This window comes from Parasteatoda tepidariorum, chromosome 6 (assembly GCF_043381705.1).
Source record: "Parasteatoda tepidariorum isolate YZ-2023 chromosome 6, CAS_Ptep_4.0, whole genome shotgun sequence".
In the NCBI taxonomy this organism is placed as follows: Eukaryota; Metazoa; Arthropoda; class Arachnida; order Araneae; family Theridiidae; genus Parasteatoda; species Parasteatoda tepidariorum.
The window spans coordinates 5,104,729-5,131,361 of record NC_092209.1 but is presented as its reverse complement, the minus strand read 5'-3'; the positions used below and the strand labels follow the sequence as shown (position 1 = coordinate 5,131,361).

Here is a 26,633-nt window from a genome sequence, read left to right as displayed (position 1 = left end):
AAAAAGGTGTGTATATTTCCACCAATGACATTTCAACTTATTTCCTTTACCCAATCACGTTACTCAATTAATATTTTGTTTATACTTTTTTCAACTGAAATAGGGGAAAGTCAGAGAAATGATATTAATAATAGGGAAATGAGTAGGGGAAATAAATTATTTCCGATTACGGAGCTAGCACTCGCGTAAACATTACTTTTTGCCAAGGTTTGAGTAAAAAATAGGGATATTTCGCAAGAGAAATATTAGTTTTCCTCGTCTGAAATCCTGACCTAATTAATTTTTCATCACCTTTCTGGAGCTAACTTCCTTTTATAACTTTTATTCAATTTTTCATGGATGTTGAGTTCTGGAGATAATTACAGTGGTTATTAGTTGAAAATAATTAGGATAGTGTATTTTTTTTCTAGATATCAAAATGGATAGGAATACGAAATTTCAAAATCCTTTTCAAAGACCCAGCATGATTACGTCGGGTGCAGCGTTATCAGCAAGTAATTTTTTGCCTGATCAAAAAACTTTGAAAGGAATATTAGCCGGTAAGATTATTATTTAATATTGCTATTACTAGTCAAATGTTATCAATGAATGTCAAAAGAAAGGCTATTTTTATTTTAACCTAATGAATTTATAACTGAAATTCTATTAACTTATTCACCGCTTACATTCTTCTTGCACTATCTGTAGTTGCAAAAAAGAATAAATAAAAATAATAATAAAGGAAAATAATACAAAATATACTTCTTGCAATGCTTTTTGTCTGTGTGTAATTATCAATTGCCTTTAACTGAAAAGTTTTCATCTTAATTATTGCTAGTTAAATGTATTTAATGTAGTAAAAAAGGCCCTTTTTTTTAAACAAGGAATTTATAACTAAAATCCTTTTAACTTATTGCAATAATTTTTCAATACATAAGTACTGCAAATAGTATTATAAAACTGTTTTTTCACGATGTTTTTTCAATAAATTAATAGCCCGCAGTTAAAACATTATCATTTTATTTTTCAATTGAGGAATAATAGTTATTCTATAATTAAAAATTTTGTTTAATCAACTAAAGGCATTATTTATGCGACATTTAATTGTTAACGATTTTTTTTTGTATACTGGTTAAATATTTCAAGTGGCCTTCGTAAACTTTAAATTTGAGGAAGATAGATAATATGCTTTTATAGTTTAGTTTTCAGTGTATTAAGAGTTCAATTTGCTATCTCAAGACCTTATGAAAAACTTCATATTTGTTTCTTTTTTTCTTCCAATTTTTAAAAAAATTTTCCAATAAACTTTAGTCTTCTAAATAAGTAACAAGTTAATTTCACTTAATGGAAACTTAGTAAGAAATATGCATGTGGTATATTTAAAAATTATTTGCTGATCTTAATAATATAAAATTGTTAAATATTGATTTCCATGTTGTACTATTTTCATGTTTGAGTTGATATATTTTCCTCATACAATTATTATTTTCACAATATTAACGATTATATAAGGGGAATATTTCCGTGTCATGATCTGTCGTACTAACTACAAACGCCAAAGTGCCAAATAGATTTTAAGCTTCAAAATTTTTTTTACAAAAGAATATGTTGATGTTGTAGAAATGGGGTAACTGCGAGTTATACCTTTAGAGTTGGTCCCTTTCTGTGATTACTTTTTTTTAGCTTCTCACGGGCTGCTGCCCAGAAGTTGCCAAGACTGCAATTATTTAGCCACAGATCGCAATACGGAAATCTCCCCTATATAAGCAATATGTTTTGTTAATTTTGATGCAAATAATGTAGCTTCTCTATCTATAATTTTATGCATAGATAATAATTGCAAAGCTGTAAATATTTCCATTTTTTGCTGATCATTTTAATGTTTGGGAATATTTCCGTATTGTGATCTACGCCAAAATTATGAAGGTTTGCTAACATGATCTATGATTATCTACCTACTCCTTTATAAAAATGTGTTTTTTGTTTCTGTTTTGAACTTAGTGATTCTTAAGTTGATTTCTAAGGTAAGCTGAAAAGTAGTTATTGATGACATGAAGACTTAGATAAAATGAAAAGCTTTCTGCAAACCAATAATCTAAATTTTAAAACTTTCTGCTATCAATTTTATCTTTTTTTTATAATATTATATATTGTATACATATACAATGTATAATCAAAAAACGTCATATATTTTTTGAGCTGACACTAGAATTCAGTATATTGTGATAATCAGAGCTTATATTGTATAATATTGAGTAGGTAATATTAGAGAAGTTTCTGAGATGATGGCAAATTTTCTGCATACAGCATTCACGCACACAATACGCATATCTTGATGACATGTGGATTAATTTTAGACTCATGTGTGGCAAACATCATTTTCATTGTTTTAATTCTTTTTTTGCTCTGAATGCCTCCAATAATGAAACATCAGAGTTAGATAAAAATTTTATTTTTCTCTCATTTAAGTCTCGGAAGTAAATATTTTAATTAACTTTTTTGCAAAAAATTCCAATATATGTAAGGCGTGATTCTCATGCCTGCATCTGTGTCAAAGGTTTGACAATGACCAGGTAATGTCTCACATCTGTGAGTAAGCCACTATACTTCAGTAATGCTTTATGATAGAGAACTATTATAACATTAAGGAATAGGATTTGGTTATGGCCTAGTATTCCATTATTAGAATTATTTTCGCATTTATACTATTGGGCTTTATAAGTTTGGTAATCGTGTGCTCTTTTTTGAGGCAAATTGACCAAAATTAGTTATAGTAAACAAATAATCTGACCTCAAAATATTATGTAATGTTTTCTGCAAGTATGCTATCAAAACCATAAAATTTAATGCGGGAAACTCACAATCTCTCGAACCAAGAAGTGCAACATGATGTAAGGAATAAGAAATGATTATGTCAAAATATCTTTCCTTTTATTCAATTCAGTTCTTTGTGATGTCTTGTCTTTATCATATTTATATTTTATGTAATTAAATCTTAAAATTCTTAAATTTAGATTTCTTCTTAAAAATATAGTAAAGGCAAAATGAAAGGTGGTGGTTTGTCCACTTACTTACAAGACTAGCATGATAAGGTGCCTGTGAGTTGCTTATTTACACAACATATAAATAGTCCTAAAAGTTGATTTTCTAAAATAATTTTAACAAATTTTGATATTCTATAAATTCAACTATTTTCTTCCAATTTTCCATTATTGTTAAAATCTGTGATGCATTCCATATTCGGTTATATCTTGGAATGCTGATAAATTATGTTTAACACATCTTGTCCTTGTTAGGTAATAAGTTTGTAGGTAACATAACTTTTTTATTTCCAATGGCTGCGGCCTTGAACAAGAATAGTAGTAAGAAAAGCTTAAAAGCTAAGATATCAACGCAATCTTCGAAAAGTTTGTGAGATAACCGAAGGTTGTTGCCTCGAGAGTCCTCTCGATGATTCGTATCTTTATGTAGAGCGCAACTGGTGACAGGTATGCAAGTGATATTTGTCCATGGACTTGTTTCTTTTATCACGCTGGCAGCCTCTGTTGAAATTCCAATGCAATGCAGATGGGCAGCAAGGCTATCGTGTGTGGTAAATAGAGGAAAAGACTGCTTTCCACCTAGGTTTATCTGGTATATCGAAAAGACAATTATTTTTTCATATTTGGTTTCTGTTTTAGTTAAGTGTCGACTGCAAAATTTGTTTACTAATTAGCTTAGAGGTGAGAAAAGAGGTTTCTAGTTATGTGCAGTGTGTCAGAGTATCGCCCTCTTTGGCAAGAAAGTCTGCCTACTTATTACCATATAAATTGCAATGGATTTATTACAAAACTGCATTGAGAAATTTCATTTGATAATGGAGCTTGAATAGAGCTGATGGATTTAATGGCAACATGTGAATTTGCCAGTAGAACTTCATTTTAAACTATTTAAATTTAGATAACATTATTATTAGATAACATAGATTCAGATAACATAGATTCAGATAACATAATTAGAACTACATAGATTTAGATTACATAATTATTAAGTCTTAAAAACTCAATAAGTAACATAATCAACCCTACACAAACCTATGATGAGACAAAATTGATTGCAATTGATGTACTCCATCACAACTTTAACATTTTACTAAGAATAAACACTTTGTATGGTCTGTGCTGATTATTAATTTGTGAAATTGGGCAAAACCTAACACTGATACAGTAGGCTGTATTATGTAGTTTGGGGTAGCTCAGTAAGTGCAATCTTGAAATTAAAAATTCTGTTCCATAATTCTAAGTCAAGAGAGAGCTGACTAAAGACATACTTTCTAAATGCTGTTTCGTCATGTCTATTAAGACTATTTTGTGATTGGTGTTGGTGCGAGCCAGGTGCGGAATTCGTATCAACCAGCCATTGCTGGGATTCGAACCCAGTTCACCTCATTGGATATCTACGCTCTATCCTCTGGGCCAGCACTGCTGAGTTGAAATATAAAACGAAAAGTGGAAAAATAAAGGTGGTAAAACTAGAAAATCGCAGTAACCGAGAGGGGCAAATCAGGGCGTCACGTTCTATGGAGAGGTATAAAGAACTAATGAGAACTCACTACCTCTCCATAGCGCGTGACAATGCATTTTACTCGGATTTGCCCCATTCGACTACTGTCATTTTCCTTGTTCTGATAATATTTTACTGTTTTCGGTTCTTAGGATTATTTAAGTAGTAGAATTATTTCGGGAGTATAAAAAACGAAAAATCGGGGGTAAATAAAAAACGCCACAGTATTAGTTTTAATTACTAATTTATGTAATTTAAGTAGTATTTTGCAATTTTGGACTTAGCATGTAATCGGCTGATAACCAATTTAAGAATAGAACCTCAAATATAAATATCTCTTAATCCTAGACTCAAGGTTATAGATAATTTTACTTATTTCTCATCTGGAGTATTCGTGTCGATAGCCTGATGATATTTAAAAAAAAAAAAAAAAAAAAAACTTGCACGTGAAAAAAGTTTTGACTGAGAAAGTGAGTCATCCGATTAATGGTGTCGAGTTTTATTTATTATCAAGGTGAACTTGATATATCCATTCTAATTTCACAATAATGTCTGTTGAAAGTTCACCTTTACTCATTTATCAGTTGGTTATCAATCTTTTAAAATCTTCTCTGTTGTTTTCACGCTCAATTTAAGAAGAAATCGAAAGTCAAGAATTTTGTCTCGCCAGAAAATCGCATTTGTAATTTTTTATTTTTACCAGCTCTCTTGTCGCTTGAACCGAATTTCGAGCACGAATCGGTTTTATCGCTTTCCATCGTACTTAACTGGGCGGCCAGAGCGACGTGCGTCTTTTAAGTCCAAATTTACGTTTTTAAACTTGGTATACGGGCCATACTTTTTATTCTTTCAGCTATGACACCCTCTGCATACACAGCGCAAATGTCACGAGCAGATTTCGAGGCTTTAGAACCTGGATTAAAAACAAAAAAGTGGGAAACCCTCATTTTTCTCAACTTGTCGTTCCATTCCAATGATCTGAAATTTTGCAAATTAACTCGAGCAAAAACACAAACATAGATCCAGTTCGAACATAACATTCTTTTACGAATGATCTCAAAAATTATGCCAAAAACATTTAAGGAATACAGTTGGACCCCGATTTAACGAACCCCTATTTTACAAATTTCGCGATTTAACGAATTTTTTTTCAACCCCAGCAAAAACAGAGTCAAAAACCCCTAATTAACGAATACTTAACCTCGAATTAACGAATTATTTCAGCATCCGGAAAAAATATTTTTCATTAATTTTGATCAGAAAAATATTGCATTTTTTTGTAATTGGCAGATTCTAAAGGGAAAAAAATCTTTCCTGGGAGGAATAAAATAGAAAAAGTGCATATTCGTCTCAAACAAAAGAAAAGCCCGCAACAGGGAAAAACAAAATTCGTCTTGGGGAGGTGGGCAGAATTAATAAGACATATTACACTTGCAAGGTCATTTTCCGGGGGTTTGTCACGTGGGCTATAAGTCAAACAGGAAATTCCATTCTAATCTTTGATAGTCGTCGGTCCCGATGAATTCGTTAAATCGGGGTCCGACTGTATTTGAATAAAAACGAAAAAATTACAAAAAAAGGACAAGCTTAGTTACCATTCTAATATTAGGTGCTCGCAAATTGCTCGGCATTTAGTTGCTGACCTAATAAATACTTATAATTATGTCTAATTTAAATTCTTTCATTAATAATTCGTGCTAAATTATTTAAGGTACCACAACTGTTACAAGAACTTTCCAAAAAAAAAAAAAAAAAAAAAAANAAAAAAAAAAAAAAAAAATACATAAAGAATAATTGGGTGTTTTTTTTCTCTCTCTAATTTTCCCAATGTTTCAAATATCAGGTTGATCAAATTTTAACCCCTTAATTCTTTTATATTTAAATGTTTCTGAAATTGAAAAAAAATCAAAAAAAATCACTTATATTTTTTTTTGTTGACAAAAATAACACGAAATTTCGTTCAATTTTCATGACACATCTAATCCCTAACCTAGGGACGATCACTTATTAATATTTAATGGAAAACGAACGCGTTTTTGTTTCTTTAAAAAATTGTTTACTAAGCTCTACAAGTAAATCCTATTTGTTTAACAACCCTATTTGTTGTAACAACCAAACCTGTTTACTGCATATAAAGCATAGATAGATACAGAAAATCGCTAGAAACGCAGATTCGTTCTTTCATTTTCATAGCTATTGGAATTGGTTTAAAAGTAAATTAATGCCAAAAGAAAGTTGAAAAAATTTATTTTATTTTCGGGAATTTTTAGACTTTTTCATTGTTTTCAGTTTTTTCTTAATCGTTAAACTGAGAAGCGCTTTACTTTTCGGCACCAACAGAATACACAATACGAACTCGCTCAACAAATAAGAATTGAATGGGAATCGTAAAATTGTTATGAGCGTCATATTTACGAGTTTTCGCCGCTGATCCAATAAGTCTCAGTCACTTTTGAATATAATATTTGCTTTCTACTGAAATTTGTTTCCTAAATTCAACCTGAATTCGTTTTCATTTTGCATCCTATTAAATGATTCGATCATTGTGGCATTCTTATTGAAATCGAATAAACTTGAACAATGGATTTTATTTACGATATTTTTCAAGTTTGGATTGATTGGTTACCGCATATTATTGTAGGTAAATATAGATTTTTATTTACCCTTACCTGTATTAAATTTGAAATTTATTTACGTAAACTATATGAGAGATCTTTTTTTTAAAAATTATTTCCTAAAGTTAATAAAGATGGACTTTATTAAAACGAAAACATGGTTTTTAAAACAACTTTTTACTATTCCACATAAATTTTTATGTTAATTGAAGATTGTAACCACTCAGAAAGTACTTTTCAAAATTAAAAAAATTTACGCTGGTGGGCAGTTTTTTAATAAGGTGGCCATTTTTTTAAAAATTAAGGATTTTTAAACAATTAAAATGAACAGTTGATATTGCTAATGTTTGGCATTTCTTTTGTGGTATTTCTCATAATATGGTAAACATTATAAAGTTCATTTCTATATTGATGATAAATATTAAGAAGCAAGCGTTAAATCGAGTAACTTCTGTAAGATATTTTAATAAATCCATATTTATTAAAAAAAAAAATGATTAAATGCACATTGAGGAGTCAAAAATGGCGATTGGGTGACGACTTGCAGAAAATTTTTTAATCGCCATCTGTTATATTTTGTCGCCCTGTGACTGGTGGTGAAAGTTAATTTTTACCTGCATTAGAAAGGCGTTTATTTTCTTAGATAAATACGAGTTTCACTAGAGACCAGGAAGTGCTGTAGTCAGCTTAAGAACAATTGATGTATAAAAGCATGTGTTCTAAAATCGTTCATAATTTTATTTATAATGTATTAACTTTTTTATTGTATTGATGTATTGTCTGCTAATTATATCAATTGTCCAAAAAAAGAATAATTTAGTATCTTAGGGCTTTTTTCTCTCCATAAAGCGTTAGTATAATTGAGTGTCTTTTTCAACTATTATATCTTAACGTATTTAAAAAAATGTAAAATGCTAACTAGGATGTTTACTATTAGTTAAAGAGCCGATTGATAATAAAAAATCTTAACAGAATATAGATATTAGGTTTACATATTTCATTTCTGACTTAATTAAATGCATGTTTTTTCTTTTTGAATGTGTTTTACAGAATAAAAAGCTGTAGATATTATTGTATGTGTTAATAAGTAAATGGCCTTGGTTTTTTTTCCTTTTAGTTTTATGAATGGAATCAATTTGAATGGATTGCCCCATGCATTGAAATACGTATTGTATTCGGAGCTCACGGAATTGCTAGTTAAAAATGATTTTTTTTTTTCCTTCTCTGTTTTCTAGTTTCGTATAAATATCGATCCAATTTAGATAAAATTTGTACTTGTTTTTTTTAAGTAGACTTAAAAACAGTTTTTATGAATAATTTTATTTTTTAGAACGAAAATAATTTTATTTTTGCCGGACTTGAACCTAAAAAAGTAGGGTTTATAATTTTTGAAAGACGTGGGGGGATTTCAGGTGGTGATAAAAGCTTGTCACAAAAGCAACTCTTCCTACTTTTTTTAAAAAAAAAAAATCTAAAAGGAAAGTTAAAACATTTTTTTTGTACTTTTTTTCAAAAGTAATACGGGCTAAATTTCTACTATCGCTAAATTCTCTTAAACATTATCTGATTATAGCTTGAGGAAACTGAACTTTACCCCAGATGAGATTTGAGTGATATAGCTAGTCAGAAAGTGGTCGGGAAGTTAATCGAAGAATTTCGTATCGCGACTAAAATTTTAAAATATAACGATTATCAACATCCCAAATTTTATATCGCGAATTCACTCGAGTTATTAGTATTGAGGTTTGACTTGATATGGTTTTTTAATAAAAGCTATCAGGAGCTATCCTAGCCTCCGCCATGGTGCGTAGCGTTTTTAAAAAGTGCTTAAAGGTGCTTTTTTTTTCATTGGGTGTTTTTCGAAAGTGCTTAATTTTCCCTTTTTCAAAATGAGATTTTCCTTTACCATGTTGATTTTCGCTAGGAATTATTCAAAAAGACACAGTTCACATTGTTCTGTTCAACGTTTTCACAATTAATTCCGCCCCAATCTATTTCGGCGTATTGTCAGTCTGTAGCGTATGAAAACGCCACTCGTTTTACATGTTTCAAAATTTCATGATTTTTGACAAAAACAATGGCAAATTTTTTTTTTTTTTTTGACTTGACTGTTAAAACAAGATAAAATCGTCAATTGTCAACAACTTTCCAACCCTGCCGAATTATGTTTTTTTTTTAAATGCTTAAAAATATTTTTTGAGTGCTTAAAAGGTGCTTATTTTTTGTTGAATAATTTGGCTACGCACCCTGCTCCCGAAGGTTACTTTTTTACTTGAGGTCTCCTAAAACCCGTTTTCAGTCAATGAATTTTTAAATGAAAATTGTATACATTGTTTTCTAAATGAGAAATTTTTAATTTCGCATTACTTTTCATTAATTTTAAATTTTTGCGATACAAATACATAAATTTTTTTTACGTACTTTGAACAAAATATTTTTTGTAATTTTTTTTTAAATATATACCTTTTTTAAATTTATTTTAAGCGTAATTCTTTTTCGTTAATCAATCAATTTAATCTTTTTTCCATTGACTAAGGTTATTTGCAAATTATTTTGATACTTGAATCGATTAAGTTTTAGTTCAAAAACCAGTATTGTCGAATGGTTTTGGAACTCCACTTTTTATTTGGTTCAGAAATCGAACATATCTTGTTCCGATGTCGAGGTTATTTGATGGCTGACAACAGTAATTAGCATTAATCAGCCTTTTTTATTTATTTATTTATTTTACTTAATATAAGCATTCTATTTTTTTTTCTCCAGCAGATCATCGTTGCTGGAACATGTGTAGATGCGGAAGTTTTGTTAATAGTTCCAAATACACATTCGTTTTCGATTTGCGATTCTTACACTTAGTTTTTCGTGCTTGTGAAATAGTGCAAAAAGAACTTACTCATTTAAGTGACACTGCATTTTGAGATGAAATCATCAGTTGTTTCTCGAATTTTTATGTCTCGCGATATTAACTTAACGATAACTTAAGGTTACAGTTTATTTTGAAATATCGTCTACCACCAAAGGGGGCTAAGGTAAAGTGATCACACGTCCCGATTTTTGGTGGATTGTCCCGTTTTTTAGAAAATATCTGCATTTCTTATTTTAAATGTACTGTAAAAATATATTCCTATTATTTATTAAGGTGAATATAAAGAAATAAAAAATACATAAAAAACACATAAAATGGCGTGCAGAGTAAACTAAATTAGGCAATGTACCAAGTAAGATTTACTCGGTGGTGTGCGATCATTGTCTTTACGTCTCGGCTTAATTCAGATAAGTGCGGACTGCCGTTAGACAGTGCGGTTTGTTGTTTTCAATTTGACGTTCGGTTTGACTTATTATTTGATTGACAAAGGTTGAGCAATAGTCGCCACAAAGTAACGGTCAATAAGGTAAAATTTAATACTCTTTTTTAGCATTTGTAATAATTTTTTTATTTCTAGTATTTACCCACAAAATAAAAGATGAGTAAAAAAAGAGGATGCAAATTTAATGACGAGCTAAGCAGAGAATTTCCATTTATTAAAAGTACCAAAATAGACTATATGGTACGGTGTGATAAACGCAATGCTGAATTTTTGGTCTCACATGGTGGAAAAAACGATATTACTAAACAAAGAGGCACAAACGATTTTTTAATAATGCCGCTTCCTCATCTAAAACGGAACAGTTTTTTCGCAGTGCTAGCTTTAGCAACACGGAAAAACAGCTAGCATTAGCGGAAGGGCTATTTGCTTTCCTCACCATAAACCACAAAGTTTCAGATCAATGGATTATACGTCGCAAGTGATCAAAACATTATACGACAAAAAATATGCATGTGTAAGGACAAAAACGGAAACAATTATTTGTAATGTTTTTTCACCATATTCGTTTTCACAATTGCAGAAAGAATTAGAAAAATGCGCATTTATGTCCATATATTATGATGCTTCCGATTTAAAATTATTTCCCACAGGTGTTAGTTTTGATCCAGAAACATGAATTAAAATTAGAATATTAGATTTTGTTTCATTGCCTGATGAAACTTCTCAAATAATTTTTGATTTAATAAGTACTATTTTAAAAAAGAATAATTTAAGCAATAAAATTATTGCCCATTGTGCTGATAACACTAACGTAAATTTTGGTGGAAAAGCTAGAAGATGCATCAATAACGTTTTTACGAAACTTAACGAACATTTGATTCGTATTTTTATATATATATTGTGCGTGTTGAAAGTTTGAATAAATTGTAATTCTCATTTCATCCCATTTGTCCCGCTTTGTCTTATTAAAAATGTGATCACTTTAGGCTAAGGTGCAAATATGCGTGTTCTTCAAAGGGGGAGAAAAAAAATGGAACTTTTTTTTTAGGAAATAAAATATAATTACAATAAATAACATTTAACAAATTGGGAAATTTGAAGTTATCTATACTTTAATGTTGGTTCAAATCTGATCACAGAGGGGAAAAAAAATTGAGTAAACCTAGGTTATACATTATTGCATATTTAAGTGGTTAATTTAAGCTTGATTAATTGATCAAACCTCAGAAGGGATTTTGTTTAATTATAAAAACATCATTAAATTCATAGTTTTTTTTTTTAAATTTATGATTGATTGCGATGGTAGCTGTTTTAAATGCCTCGCATTCTTTGGAAAGATCTTTTTAAGATATTTGAAAGGACTATATTTAGCTGTCCTGGGAGGGGGGGATTAAGTTGGAAGATTGGATGGGACAAAATATTATTTTTGTCTTTATGCTACGTTAAGTCAGATGGTATTTTTGGAATAAAATCTTTAAATATGATTTATCTTTGCTTTTAGAATTGTCTTTTTTTTCTTCTCCTTCTGATTGCTATCACAAAGACTAACCACTCCTAAACTTGATCACGCTAACTTATCTAAAAAGATTCTATTGATCTGATATCGATCTATGACTACACCGATCTAATCGAACGGAGCATCGTTCACTTTATCTTCGAAAAGAAAATATGAATTTTTGAAAAATGCAATTACCTTAACGCTTTAAGCTGATTTCATTATTAATATATTCGGTCGTCCTTTTTATTTATTAAATTCAAAATTTTCTTTTTCTTAAATGTTTTTTTTTTTTTTAATTGAAACGAAATTGATTCACAATTAAATCCTTAACGTTGTCATTAACAGCAAAAAATAAGCAATTCCTTAAAATGATTTTCACTTTTGAAAACTTTTATATAAATATGTTTTCATTTTTTGAGATTCTTGACGTGAAATATCAAAGTTTATATTCACGTCATTTAAATTAGTTTTTTTTTATTTTTAGATTTGAGTAAAACACATTTTAGCCATAGCGTACTCGATAGTACGCTTTTTTATTTGCTCATGCAGCTGTATTTCTTATAATATAATATAATATTAAGAGTCTATTATCTGGGATACGCCGACCGGGCTGTGTCGGAGCCAGGTGACTGGCCTTGCATCCGAAAGGTTCTGGGTTCGAATCCTTGGATCTTCTTTGTAATGCTCTATATTTTATGATAAAATACCGATTAAAATAATTTACAGTCCTATATAGTAATTTTAACACTGAAAATAAAATTAATTTTAAATTTCGTTTTATAAAGAGAAAAATGATAAGGGGGAAATAACAATATAACAGACAATTTAAAAAAAATTATCGAAATAGCATAATGATTCAACTTACAAGGGACACTAGGGAAGTGTGACTCGCCAATTTTGAAATAAACTAGTGGGATGTATGCCTTATGAGGAATAATTTTAGGGGGCAACATTCGTTTCGGCCCATAGAAGGTCCCGTGAGAGATAAAAAATAACACAATATATAGAAAAATCGGTATTTTATTACTTCAATGCAGACTATTAGTTATTATAATTATCTCAATACTCCAATTAATTTTGTGGTACTTTCACGTACTATATAATGCATATTTATTGTCAAAATTGATTTCGAAAATTTTATATATCTGTAGTTTTTCAGAAAAACCTGTTATGTTAATTTTAAAAAAAAAATTGACATCAAATTTTTTTAATTTTTTTCTTCAAAAAACTTTCAAAATTAATTGGAGTATGTAATTGCAAATCAATTAATTAATTAACAATTAATTAACAGATAATTAATTAATAATAATAATTAATTAATAATTAACTTATTTTCTGATTAATTTATTAACTAGCAAATTAATTAATTATCCAATTAATCACAAAAAATAATTGGATTATGAGACAATTACAATTACTAAAAGTCTGCATTGAAGTAATAAAATACCGATTTTTCTATATATTGTATTATTTTTTAGCTCTCACGGACCTTCTATGGGCCGAAACGAATGTTGCCCCCTAAAATTATTCCTCATAAGGCATACATCCCACTAGTTTATTTCAAAATTGGCGAGTCACACTTCCCTAGTTTCCCTTGTTAGTGAGCATATTTAAAGACATTAGGAGTTTTCACACAAATTTCTGCTTTCATTCATGGAAAACAAACAATTTCCTCAAAATAATTGAATTGAATGAATTGATACATGTCTGCTATAAATAATAAAAACAATTTAAATAACTACTACGGATATTAATTTTTACACTCTCATTATTATTTCAAAATAAACGTTTTTCTATCTTTTTTAAGAAATTGTGTAGATTTCATCAAAATATACTGCATCCAAAGTAAAACCTAATTTTGATAGCCATGAACTCTTCAATTTAATAATATAATGTGTGTGTTATGTGTAACCGTGATACAATTATTTACGAACATTTTTATTTCTAAAACAATATTTATCTGGTTTTTAATGAAATATATACTAATTTTGGAATTATACCCACTCTGTAAAGTGGGTACATCAAGACATGTTTTTTTTAAATGCATTACCGTAAGAAAACAATAAAACCAAATTGGCAAGTTATCTTTCGTGTTTTATCTATAGGAATCCAATGTATTTAAAATGCATCAAAATTTTGGATAAAATAAATTTAATGGTTTCAATTTAGAGTCATCTTTAAAAAAGCTCGATTTTTATGCCTTCTTTTCCCTATCTGTGTTTACTTTTCTAAATCACGAGGTATATTTAATAAGTTAAAAAAAAACTATTGTGACTTTTTTTTACTTATGTATAAAAGGTTTTCATAAATTGAACTGTCTTGATTAGTGCTTTTATAATGAATTACAGGTTTTTAATAAATGTGTTTGTATTCATCGTATTTTTTTATTATTGTGAATTACAGGTGGTATAACTGGTGGCATAGAAATCTGTATCACATTTCCTACAGAATATGTTAAGACACAACTTCAACTAGATGAACGTTCAGCCAAGCCACGTTATAGGGGTATTGGTGATGTTGTTAGAATTACAGTGAAAGACCATGGTGTCAAAGGTCTTTACAGAGGATTAAGTGTTTTGATTTATGGTTCTGTACCAAAGTCTGCTGTTAGGTTCGTAATTTTCTTCTGATTATTTAAGATGTTCGCTTTTACATTTGAATGCCAAAGCTTGACAGATTTGCTGTGATGAAAATATATGCATGATCTTTTCTTCAAGATACCATCTAAAATAATGTAAAATGAATTCAGTGTCGTGTAATTACTAAATGGAGCATGATTTTTTTAACTCTAGTATTAGCAACTAACAATGTGTTTGGATTTAGAATCTAGTATTCATTTTTTTATTTTTTGAAGGATTTTTCTCAGGATTGCTTAGATTAAAATGTTGACAATTAGCAGAGTTGCCTTGATAGTAGTGCTGTCATTTCCAGGATTGCCTTGATCACGCTGCCAGGACTATTTGGATTGTATTAATCATGTGCTAACATTTGCCAAAAGTGTTTTGATCATCATTTTGAACATTTCCTTAACTGTGGTTGGATAAGTTCACATTTGCCTTTTGGCTGATTGAAGCAGTTTCCTCTCCATCTTATGAAGATGGGGTTTAGTTCCAACATAAGTCTTTGGAGTCGTCTTTGTCTTTTCCTTTAATGTGTACTTTTCACATTACTCTTATATTCTAAATTAAATTTAAACTTACATTGTTACAGAGTTGAACAATAAAAGATGTACTTAGGTTATGGTAATATTTAGTAATAAAATAACATTAAATTTAAAAAAAAACACCAAAAAGAAAATAGTTGATATGGAACATAAAAGAATGTAATCTGGAATGTCAAGTAATTCAGCACTAACATGAAATACCACAATTATTTTCAGCATGCTTTTTTTTAACTTGCTTTATCCACTTTCTCATCCTTGTTTTCAAACTTTCCTAAAAAAACTGAAAAAAATTATGCACTTTAATTTGAATTTAAATATTAGTTTTTATATTTAGTTTTTCACTTAGTTTCTCTTAAAGTAGTTTTTATATTTACCATGGCTTTTTCACTTTATATCCTAACATTTGGCTTATCTAACAGTAAACCGATGCCTTTTATAATGAATTGGTAGTTTTTTTTTGCACTGAAATAATTAAACTTTCATATAATAACTTGTAATATAGTTAACTTATTTCTTCTATGTTTAAAATAATTTCCTTTTCACTGGATATCATAGCATTTGGCTTAATTAACAATTGTTAATTTCAAACTTCCTTTCTAATGAACTAATAAAGAGTTATTTTTGCACTTAAATTACTAAACATTCAAATATTAATTTATACTTATAGTCTTTTTTTTTCTACTTAGTTTCTCTTCAAGTAGCTCCTATATTTACAATTATTTCTTTTTCACTTGATATCATAGCATTTGGCTCACCTAACAAATTGGCTAAGAATTAAAACTTCCAAGTTAAAAATCTGCAAGTTTTGAAAGAATCTTTGCTTTCTTTTTTCAGGTAAGAGGAATATTATTTTTATTCTTTCAAATCCTATTTACTTTCCAGTCCTTTTCCATTATGCTCACAGATAAGTTGTTTTTAAACTCAACAATGCCTGATGGCTATTTTGTATAAAATAAGTTTGATTGTAGTTTCATTTTAATCATAAATTTGCTGCTTTTTTTAGCTTAGCTTAACAGTTCATGCATGTCAAAAATTAGACATACCTGCTTATTGTAGATTTTAGAATTTTTTTTAAGAGTGCCTAGTAGTTTGTTAAATTTTCTACTAATTTTTAAAGCTTCTTATTTGTTTTCAAAATTTAATTTGATTTGTAGGTATGTTTGTTTTTGATATTATGTTATGAATGAATTTCTTTTATAAGTTTTGATTTTTTAAATTTTTTTCAGTTTTAGGCTTTTTTATGAATTAGTAAATTTAGAAAAGTTTTGTATCGGACCTATAATGTTAATGTGTATGGTTATTAATTTCACTATTAAAAAAAAAAATAATCGAAAAATGTTTTTTTTTGTTTTTTGTAATAAAAGTTTAAACTGGGCAAACTATATATATATATACAATATTTTAATCCTTTTTAATTAGAATTACCGACTAATCTTTAATTATTAAAATGTAATGCACAGTTTTGGAAATTGTAAAATATATTTGTTTAAATTGTGTTAAAAAATATAAATTTGCAACCATATAAACAAAATTAGAAATTAATCCTCATTTTGATACTCACAGATTCATATATTCATTACATAAACCTACTTGCTTCATTCCTTCGAGTGTCTTACAATTGAATTTATCACTAATTTTACTGTGGCACTTTTCTATTTCCTTTTTGTGATTTTTATTACCTGTCTATGATTGTGACATTAAATTAGAGTTCCAAATATTTCGTAACTAATAATTGATATAATTTCTATACTTTGTTGAAATCGAAAAGTCTTTAAGCTATTTTTAAACTTCACATTTTGTAATATCCAAACCTCGGCAATAAGTTAGTTTTTTTGTTTGGTAAAATTGTGGTTACCCTTATTATCATGCTGATTCTGCTTTTTTTCGTCCCTGTAATCACAATTTTTTTTTTTTTTAAAAGCAAAAACTGCAGTAAAAGAAAATATCACCAAACGAATTTAAATTGATTAAGGAGTTTTTTCTTAACGTGATCTCAAGTTGCTTTAGTTTATATTCCAAAAGTTGCATAGTATGAAGTCTTACCTAAAATTGAAATTGTTGAATAGATTTTAAAAATAGCTCCTTATTCATAAAAAAAAATTATAGTTTTTTTTTCTTTCATATTTCGAATAAATAATTATTTGTATCAATTTTATTGTAAGTATTTTAATGATTTATATAATGTTCATGATTGTTTTTTACTTTTGTTTTCAAAAAATAAATGTCTTTTAAAGAAGATGCAACAATATATTTTGAAGATATTTAATTTTGAATTTTGCTTGTTGCTCACTTCACATTTGTGAGAAAAAAAAATTTAGTTTGAAATCACAGCAATTCTGCTCATATGTTTTGTTATTTATAAATTCTTTGCCTTGCAATTAGGTATGGTTTTTTTAAAAATTTTTTTTTAATATAGTGTAATATATATTTTCTAAAAAGTATGTTGTGTATAAGTGCCTCTTAACCATTGTTTTTGATTTTGAGCTGTTATAAAAATATGTATTTTTTTTCATGAAACGAATCATGATTATTTTGATATTATTTATATTATGGATATCAACTATTTTTGGATCACAAGTGCAAAAATTTAAAAATGTTATTTGGGGCCAACATTTTTAATTTTTTGTCATTTTATGTAAAAAATGAATTTAGATTCTATTGAAAGTACTAGTATGACTGACTTAAATGTGTGTAAAAGATTTTGAACTATACTTTTTGTTATATTGATTGTAGATAATATCGTAAAATTGGGTAAGAAGATAAAAAAATTTCATAGTTTTCTAGTGCATAAATGATTTCTTGCTCTTTTCTATTATCTTGTTTGGAGATAGTTAATAGAAAATTAGAAAATAAAATGTTTCATAATAGTTATAGATAACAAGTTAATAAATAGTAATAGAAAATTAATAAATAAAAAGTTTTTAACGTAAGTAAATACAAATAAATATACTTATATAAATACAAAGTAAGTATTCAAAAGAAAAAGAAATAGAAATTAAAAATTTTTTCTGGCCGTAAAAATTAATTATTACTCAGAAAACATTTGCTACCAAAGTTACAAATAATTATATTAGTATGTAACTGTGATGGTTGATATTAGTATTGTGAAATTAAGATTCTTTTTTATTTATTTAGCTAAAACTATCTTTCATAGTTTTTCTGCACAAATTCTTTACTAGCCTATTCTAAATATTATACTTTATTGTGTATTGAAGCAAATAATGGTTATTTTTAAGGATAAAATTTCAAAAATTGAATGAGAAAATTTAAAAATGATTATTTAAGAATTACTAACTTCATCTGTAGTCACGAGTATGGCCTAATGGATGACTAATAAAAATTAAGGTTATTGAGAGTTTTTTTCTTAACTACCAAGAGTTATGAATTTATTTTTTGCAATGAATATCCTATAAAACAAAAAATAACATAAGTAACATGAAAATAAAATAACAACATGTAAAAAGTAGTATACATAAGTGTTACTTTTTTTTATTTAATAGTAAATCCATGCATACTATATGCACAGTTGTAAAAACACATTGAAATTGCACCAACTTGAATTTTGTAAACCTTGTATTTACTATTACACTTTTGATTACAGATAGTTTGTTTGGAAAGTTTGCATCTCTGTTATTTACAAGTCTTATGAGGTTTTCTATGACGATTATACGGATTTTATTCAAATATATTCAAAGTTTATTAACTTTGTCTGTTGATTTCTGTCTTTTTTTTAATAGTATAATTTTTATTATGAACAATTCTGGATGCAACATAATTTGGTTGAAATTTGCTTCACCTTAATTTTCTTATAAAATAGGCAATTATTTTTATTGTAATATAAAGTATATTGTTCAATATAAAATAAATAATAAATAAATAAATAAATAAAAAAAATTTATAATTTTGTTTTGGCATACATTCTATCTTAATAGTAAAATTCCTAACAGGTTTTCTAGTTTATTTTTCTTAATTTAATTTTGAACTGCAATGGAACCTAATAATTGGATTACACCATGCTATGTACTCTTCTATTTTTACAGTTCTTGCAGTTATGATGCTGATACTTTATATGAAAGCCATTGGAGCATCATAGGATAAAGTACTTTTTTAAAAAAATGATTCAATCATCTCAACTGACAACAACAAAAAAAATTGATTGGGGTTAATGTATATTGGCATTTATTTTTTAAAATATAGCCTACATATATTTTTATCTTTCGGCATGTAGTTAGTGCTAAGCATATAAATGCTACAGATTATTACTTGTGTTCATTACAGATTTGGAACTTTTGAAGCTCTGAAGAAACGCAGTGTAGATGAAAAGGGTAATCTTGGACCTGCAAATCGTCTTCTTTGTGGGTTAGGAGCTGGAGTTGCTGAAGCGATATTTGCTGTGACCCCAATGGAAACAGTTAAAGTCAAATTTATTAATGATCAGCAGTCAGCCAATCCTAAATTTAAAGGATTTTTTCATGGCGTTCGTGAAATCATTAGGATGCAAGGTATTTTTAATTGTACTTTTTTTTTACCATATTACATTGAAATATGGATATCACAAACTTCGATACCACAAATTTTTTAAAACATTGGAAAATAAATCTTGAATTTCTTATGCATGTAATATAAATAACTGAAAAAAAAAATCTTTTAGTCAATAGCAGAAGGATATTAAGATTAAAATTAAAAGTTCTTGTACTCTTTCTGACTGCAACGTAATGTTGTTTCTTCTATTTCAAATTGAGCTGCTTTCTATGCCCCTCTCTTAAGTTCACGAACCTCAACTTGATTTCAGACATATTGTCTCTTAATATTGATACCCTGAGCTATAAGCTTGCTCTCTATTTAGCTTGTATCATCTCCCTGATAACGATTAATAATGTCCTTACAAATTCCCTTGATTTTGTTTCCCAATTTGCACATCGTTCCTCCTCCAAAACTATGCTCTGTCTGTGTTGTTTTTCTCTTTACTAATGTCCCCAATTCTAGAGCTATCGATTGTTTAAAACTTCAGTTGCATGAATTTTATTACTGTTTCATTGAAATTGACGATATTATCTTCTTTGTCAAATCCTACATTCAGCAAACTGCTTTTTAAGCCGGAATTATAAAGGTAAATTTAAGGTTTGACTATTTGCCACCTCTCTTCTCCCATTCTTTGTGACACACTCATGTGTTATTTCTAAGAAAAAGTTTTTAAATTGTTCAAATTGCTTGACAGCGACTTTGACTTCATCAGACAAACCGGACATGCTTTAAAATTTAGACTTAAGGAACACGTTTGTTTTTATGAAGAATACTATAAATATTCAAATATTGTCCAAGATTCCAACAATGTGCAGACATTGTTGGAATCTTGGACATTAATTCAATTGCACCAAAGCCAAAATTATTTCACCCCAATCACTTCAGCTCCTCTTGATGTCTAGAAATCTTGTTTCATTCATATGAATCTTGTTTCCCTTATTAACAATATCAGTTCCACCTCTTCATAGCTCATGGAAATGCATTTTTCCCCTGATTAGTCCCTCTGTAGTTTTTCTCGCCTTTATTTTCCATTTTCTTTTGACAACATGAAACATGTCAAATTTTGTTCCCTTTAGCATATTTTTGAAGCTAAATAAGTTTTTTAATCTAGAAGATAGAAAGTTATTCAAATGAGTAAGAATATGAGTAGGAAGTTATTAAATGAATAACTTAAGAATTGAATAACATAAGATATTCGATTCTTTCGTATTGAATAATATAGGTTATAAGTTATTTAATAAGAATATAATAAATAACATAACTTTTTAAGATTTTTAAGAGTTCTTTTAAATTGGTATTCTTTATAATTAGTCATGAGAACTCTTTGAATTTTGACCCAATTCATTTATGACTTTCATTGCATGTTTTAAACTAATGTTTAGTTTGTCTATAGTAAGAACTCCCCTCGCCACAAAGTTTGAGGCCGTCTACTGCTATGGAAACAAAAACGGCATGTAAACATTTAAGGGAGGGGAGCTTCGATGATAGACTATAGAGGAAGTTTACCGGAGGGGTGGACCAGATGGGTTCTCATGGATATTTCTTTCTTTACTTAAAATGATACCTTTTACCCAATTGCTATTTTTTAGGTACAATAAAAAAGGTAACAAAAAATTCAACATATTCTGACATTAAAGTTGATTAAGGTTTTTTTTAATGTTGCTTTTTAATTTCACATGTTCATTTATTTTCAGAAAGATTAATTTCCAAATTCGCACTTTTGTGTCCTTTTTTTTTTTGAGCAGTTAACTTTTTCTATTAGTTGAATTTTCTGGTAAAAGTGAAACGCTTAAAGTTTTGCTCAAGATAGTTTAGTTTAGTAATGTTTGTCAGAGAAAAAAAAAAAAATTTATTTCAATATTTTTTCTATAATAGAAACTTTTAAAAAGTGAAAAGATAAAAAAAAAAAAAAAAGGAATTGAACGCTTTAAACAATGTTTCAGATGTGAATGCTCATTTCTCTTCACTCTTGGGCTAACATAATGGACCAAAGAAAAAGATAATCTTTCTCTTGCCAACTTGAGCCAAAATCTGCTCTGAACAGTAACCCCACACCTCTACTTGAAATAGTTATATCTCATAACCATAGTCACTGCTACATGCCCAGACAAATGTCATGGGGAGTTCTTACTATAGACAAACTATAGTTTCCATTGTGTGTATGTTGTTTTAAAATTGTATTTATGGTTTTGGGTTAAGGTAGTTTTTTGCTCAATTTTCCATTATAATGCTAAAATATAGTTTCAGGTTTAATGGGAACTATTTATTACTATTTAAGGTGATAAATATGAAGCAAACTGGATGAAAAAAATTTTGAGTTTTGTGAGTTATTTTCAGACATCTCAAAATAAAAGTCTTACATTATGAGCTTCCTCGTAATGTATTTTATTAATTACTTTTAGTTTAAAACATATAGAACAATATAATTTTTTTTATTTATCTGCTCATTGGAGATGAAAGGTGCTGTGTTACAAATGTGAATTTTTTCAGAAAAATCTGTTGCTCTGTTAGAATGTTGTTTCTGACTAATAAAATTTGTTCTTTTTAGTGCTTTGAACCAAACAAAATTGTTTTGGAAACAAAATTGCTAAAGAATGTGTGAAGATCCTAAATTTGTAGAAAATATTAAGTATCCTCTGATAAATATTTTACATAACCCTGAAATTTACTGAGGAAAAAAAAAACATTTTTTGGACAGTTAATATGGTATTTTCCCTTATCACTATTTGGACCTTGTGCCACTAAATCCTTTACTCTATCAATCAACCTTTATCACTATTTTATTCGAAAGTTTACTGAGGAAAATATTTTTTACTGTAGTATTTTCCTTTGAATCACTGTTTAATTGAAAAATAAATTTTTAAAGTTATTTTAATTTTTAGAAAAAAATCCTTTTTTGCTGGACTATTCATTTGCATAAAATCTCTATTTTACTCTGATAAATCTGTATTTCATTTATGCGAAAATCTCTTATGTGTATATTTTTTTGTCTCAAAATTTATTTTTAAAAAAACTTTTCAAATTGTTTACTTGATACAATCAAAATCTACATATGTTTAGGAATCGGTGGCGTTTATCAGGGACTGACAGCCACTATCATGAAACAGGGCAGTAATCAAGCAATGAGGTTTTTTGTGATGGAATCCTTAAAAGATTGGTATAGGGGTGGAGATCCTACAAAGCCCGTCAATAAGTTGATTGTTGGTTTATTTGGAGCTGTTGCTGGAGCAGCTTCTGTCTTTGGAAATACTCCTATTGATGTGGTCAAAACAAGAATGCAGGTCAGTTCTTTTTTTTTGACTTGCATCTTTTAATCTTGAACAATATTTAGACACAATCTTTCCTTTATTGGAAAATTGCAATGAATTGCAAAAATAATTAAATTGCATAAAAATAATTTTTTTGGTAATTTAAGCACTTCTCCAGGGCTGCTAATTCCAAGTTAATATTTGCTAAAGAATACATGTAAGTATTAATGCAAGAGTACCCTATAAGATCATATCCATGTGATGATCTTGGGGCTGCTAGAGTCAGAAAGAATTGCTTCCTATAGTGTGGGCTGGGAAGGGAGAATTGCACAATCACTTTCATGTGATTGTGCAATTTATGGCCTATGCTTGGGCTTCAAGGGATTAAGGAAAGACGATAGTTGTCAATTTATAAATTTCTGGCAAGAGGGAAAAGGACTGAAAATCATCAAATATATATTTATGGAATTCAGTGTCATTTGAAAAAAATTATTAAAAAAAAAATTGCATTATACATTTTATAAATACAGCGGAATATTTTTTTTATCATAATTTATGATAAAAATACTGAAATTTTTTCAAATAAGATATCTTAATTTCTTTCGATCAATATGTTAAATATTGAATTTTTAATCATAATATTTTGTACTTAAACCTGAGATTTAAAATGTTAAATGTTGATATCAGTGCTAATACTAAACTTTTTCGGTTTATTTTTCCACATGTTTAAAATAGTATGATTTTTTTTTGTTGACTTGAAAAAATTCTCCTGATTAACTTTTTGTTCTTATAATTTCTAATTTTGTCACTTGAGATCCTTGAATTTTTATTTAAGTTTTGAAGTTCTTTCATATTAATTAAAAGATTAATTAAATTTTATAAATCTAATTTTTTTCAGTGAGCATACTAGTATTCAATAACTCAGGTTCACACCAGTGAGGAAAATTTAGTGGTCTATCATGACCACCTTTTAGTGATTCTTTAGCAATTGAAAATTTTTATATGGTTGTCAAACTTGAGAAAAAATCGAACTGTGCAATTGTATAATTCATGTTATGGTACACATCAGAAAATATTAATTGCTATCTATATTACTAATTAGGTTCTTTACCCCATAATGATTGAAGATACTATTTATTAAAATTAAGTGAAAAAAAAGCTAAAATAATATAATAGTATTAGTAAAGAGATTCAACAAAGACACTAAAAGGCTCAGACTTAAATTAATAAATGAGAAAAACAGAGTTACAAAAGTTTAGTTAAACAGAGTTAACAAAAAAACAGAGTAAAGACTAACAAAAGTTTCATAAAAATTAATTATCCAGAAACTATGAAATTTAAATTAAAAATTGTAAAAGTCAATTCTAAAAAAAAATAATCTTAATTTTTTTAAATACCTTTTTAAAATCGTTAGGTTTTTACCTGCTATTCTTGACATTTATGATAAAAAGGGTGGTTTGAGGTTCAAACCAACCTCAAATTTATAAATTTTTCATAACATGAAATTTAAATGGCATTAAAATAACAAAACTTTAACCAAAACTGCACCTGAAATGTTCCTGACCAAAAACTTTATTTTTAATTTGGTAGAAAATATATTTGGTAGAATAAGAACAAGAAACTTATAAACTCAGATTATTTTAAAAATAAAATTTTAAGAAGTTGCCTATTTCCTTACTGATATTTTTAAAGAAGACTTAATATATATTTTAAATTTATAACTGTGTTGTTTTTCTTCCTTTCTTTTTATAATTAAAAATTTTCCATTTCAGGGCTTGGAAGCTTCAAAATATAAGAATACCTTTCATTGTATGTTTGAGATAGCTAAGAATGAAGGATTCTTTGCGTAAGTGGTTATTATTAATTTTTTTAATAAAATATATATAGCATCTTTTTTTTTCTTTGACTTTTAGTATATTTTGTTTTGTTGAACGTGCTTGTTTCTCTTATTAAATCTCATTCAAAACTTCTTTTTTCTTCTATTTAGTTTTAAAAGAGTGATATAGATGTATGGGTAACATAAGATAGGGATATAAAAGTAAACATAGAGATGTGAGCAGGATTTTTTTTTTTTTCTGAAGGGAAAAGGGAGTAATATTGAATTTCCATGTATATACAAAATTCAAATATCTACATTTAATTCACGTTTTGTATCACAGGACTACCAGAAGTTTGACTTACTGTTGCCATCAAATTTCTATTAGTAGGACGTCTACATTATTCAATTTTTCAATGATTCGAAGTAGTTTCAAATAGCAGTCGCAATCAAAATAGCAATAGCCATCAAAAATATAAGCAATTTTAATATGGAATATATTTTTTTTAATTCATTCAAAACAAGCATTCTTACTTTAGGTCTAAGATTTTTTTTTTTTTAATTTGAAGGAAAAAAAAAATTTGTTTCCCGAACAATCGAACTGTCATAAGTTATTTATTTTTTAAAAAATTTAAAATTTTTCTGTTTTATAATACTCAGCTAATATTACAAGGGTAGAAAGATACTTTGTATGAAACTTTATCTAAATTGTTCTTTATTTTATATTGTTATATCATTGTAAAAGTTGGCACATTATTTTGCGTTATATCTGGCACTGTTAAAATCTTTGAGTGATTAATACTATTCTTCTTACTATACTATCCTGGTTCTGTTATCACATAGTTATAATAATGGTTTGCAATTCTTATCAGGTAAGTGGAAAGGGAATAAGTAATTCTAACTCACAAGTTTCAGAAATTAGACTTTTGAGTGCATTAGGATTTAATTTTCCAAATGCTAGATAGTACCTTTGTGATTAAAGCAACAATTTGATTTTGCAGATTGTTTCCATTTGAGAATCCTCAAGCTTTAAGCAATTTTATGCACTTTCATTGTTCGTCAAACAAAATCACTTTTACTTATACGTTTACTCTTAAATACTGTGTTGTCAAATAATTGGTGCTATAGTAATGAAAAATATTGAGTCTGGTACTAAATGATATTTACCAATAGTTATTACATCTTGCACTCCAAGCTTTATATATATATATGATTATATATATTGATATATAAACTGAAAGAATAATAAAATAAAATAGAAAAACTTTTAATGGGAAAATGTAAAGGTCTTCATCAGGACACATCCTTTATGATAAATGAAATATTTCTGAATAATTATCCAAACTAATTGTATTTGTATATATATTTGATTATATATATATATAATTTGTGGTTGGATACTTTTTGTACATTCTTTGTATTTCATTTTTTTTTATATTTATATATAAAATTTTTATAATACCTAATTTTGTATATTGATTTTTTACTGCATTTCTTGTTTAATAAGAAAAATTAAACTGAATACAATTTTCTTATATTCTCAATTTTTTTTTTCCTTTCAGATTCTATAAAGGCACAGTTCCGAGATTGGGAAGAGTTTGTCTTGATGTTGCCATTACATTCATGATCTACGACTCATTTATGGATCTTTTTAACAAAATCTGGAAAACTGATTAAATTTGATTAACATATTCAATTATGTTTTTTCTTTAGATTGTATAGTTTATAATTATAGTTTTATATATTTGAAAAGTTTATAATTGCACAACCCCAGTGTTCATAAGGTGTAAATGTTTAAACGAAATAGATTGTAAATTTTTTTATTAAAATTTATCCGAAATTTATCATTGCTTTTTAGGTTAATCAAAGTTTTGTAACATATGTTTGTATTCTCACATGTTGATATGTATTTTGTTAAATAAATGCAAATTTAGTTGTTA

At 27.9% G+C, this 26,633-nt stretch overlaps 1 protein-coding gene across 2 annotated transcripts; it reads left to right on the top strand.

The window, feature by feature from the left end:
* On the top strand, nt 1–26,633 carry LOC107439219 (mitochondrial citrate transporter scheggia). 2 transcript variants are annotated; one of them, XM_016051735.4, is made up of 6 exons: nt 1–539; nt 14,346–14,553; nt 19,384–19,607; nt 22,690–22,910; nt 24,650–24,723; nt 26,256–26,633. In XM_016051735.4, exons 1-6 carry the CDS (start codon nt 419–421, stop codon nt 26,368–26,370), a joined length of 963 nt encoding a protein of 320 aa, XP_015907221.1. In that variant the 5' UTR covers nt 1–418; the 3' UTR covers nt 26,371–26,633. The 2 variants fall into 2 exon arrangements, with proteins under 2 accessions (XP_015907221.1, XP_015907222.1); XM_016051736.4 differs by lacking the exon at nt 1–539 and adding an exon at nt 6,981–7,162.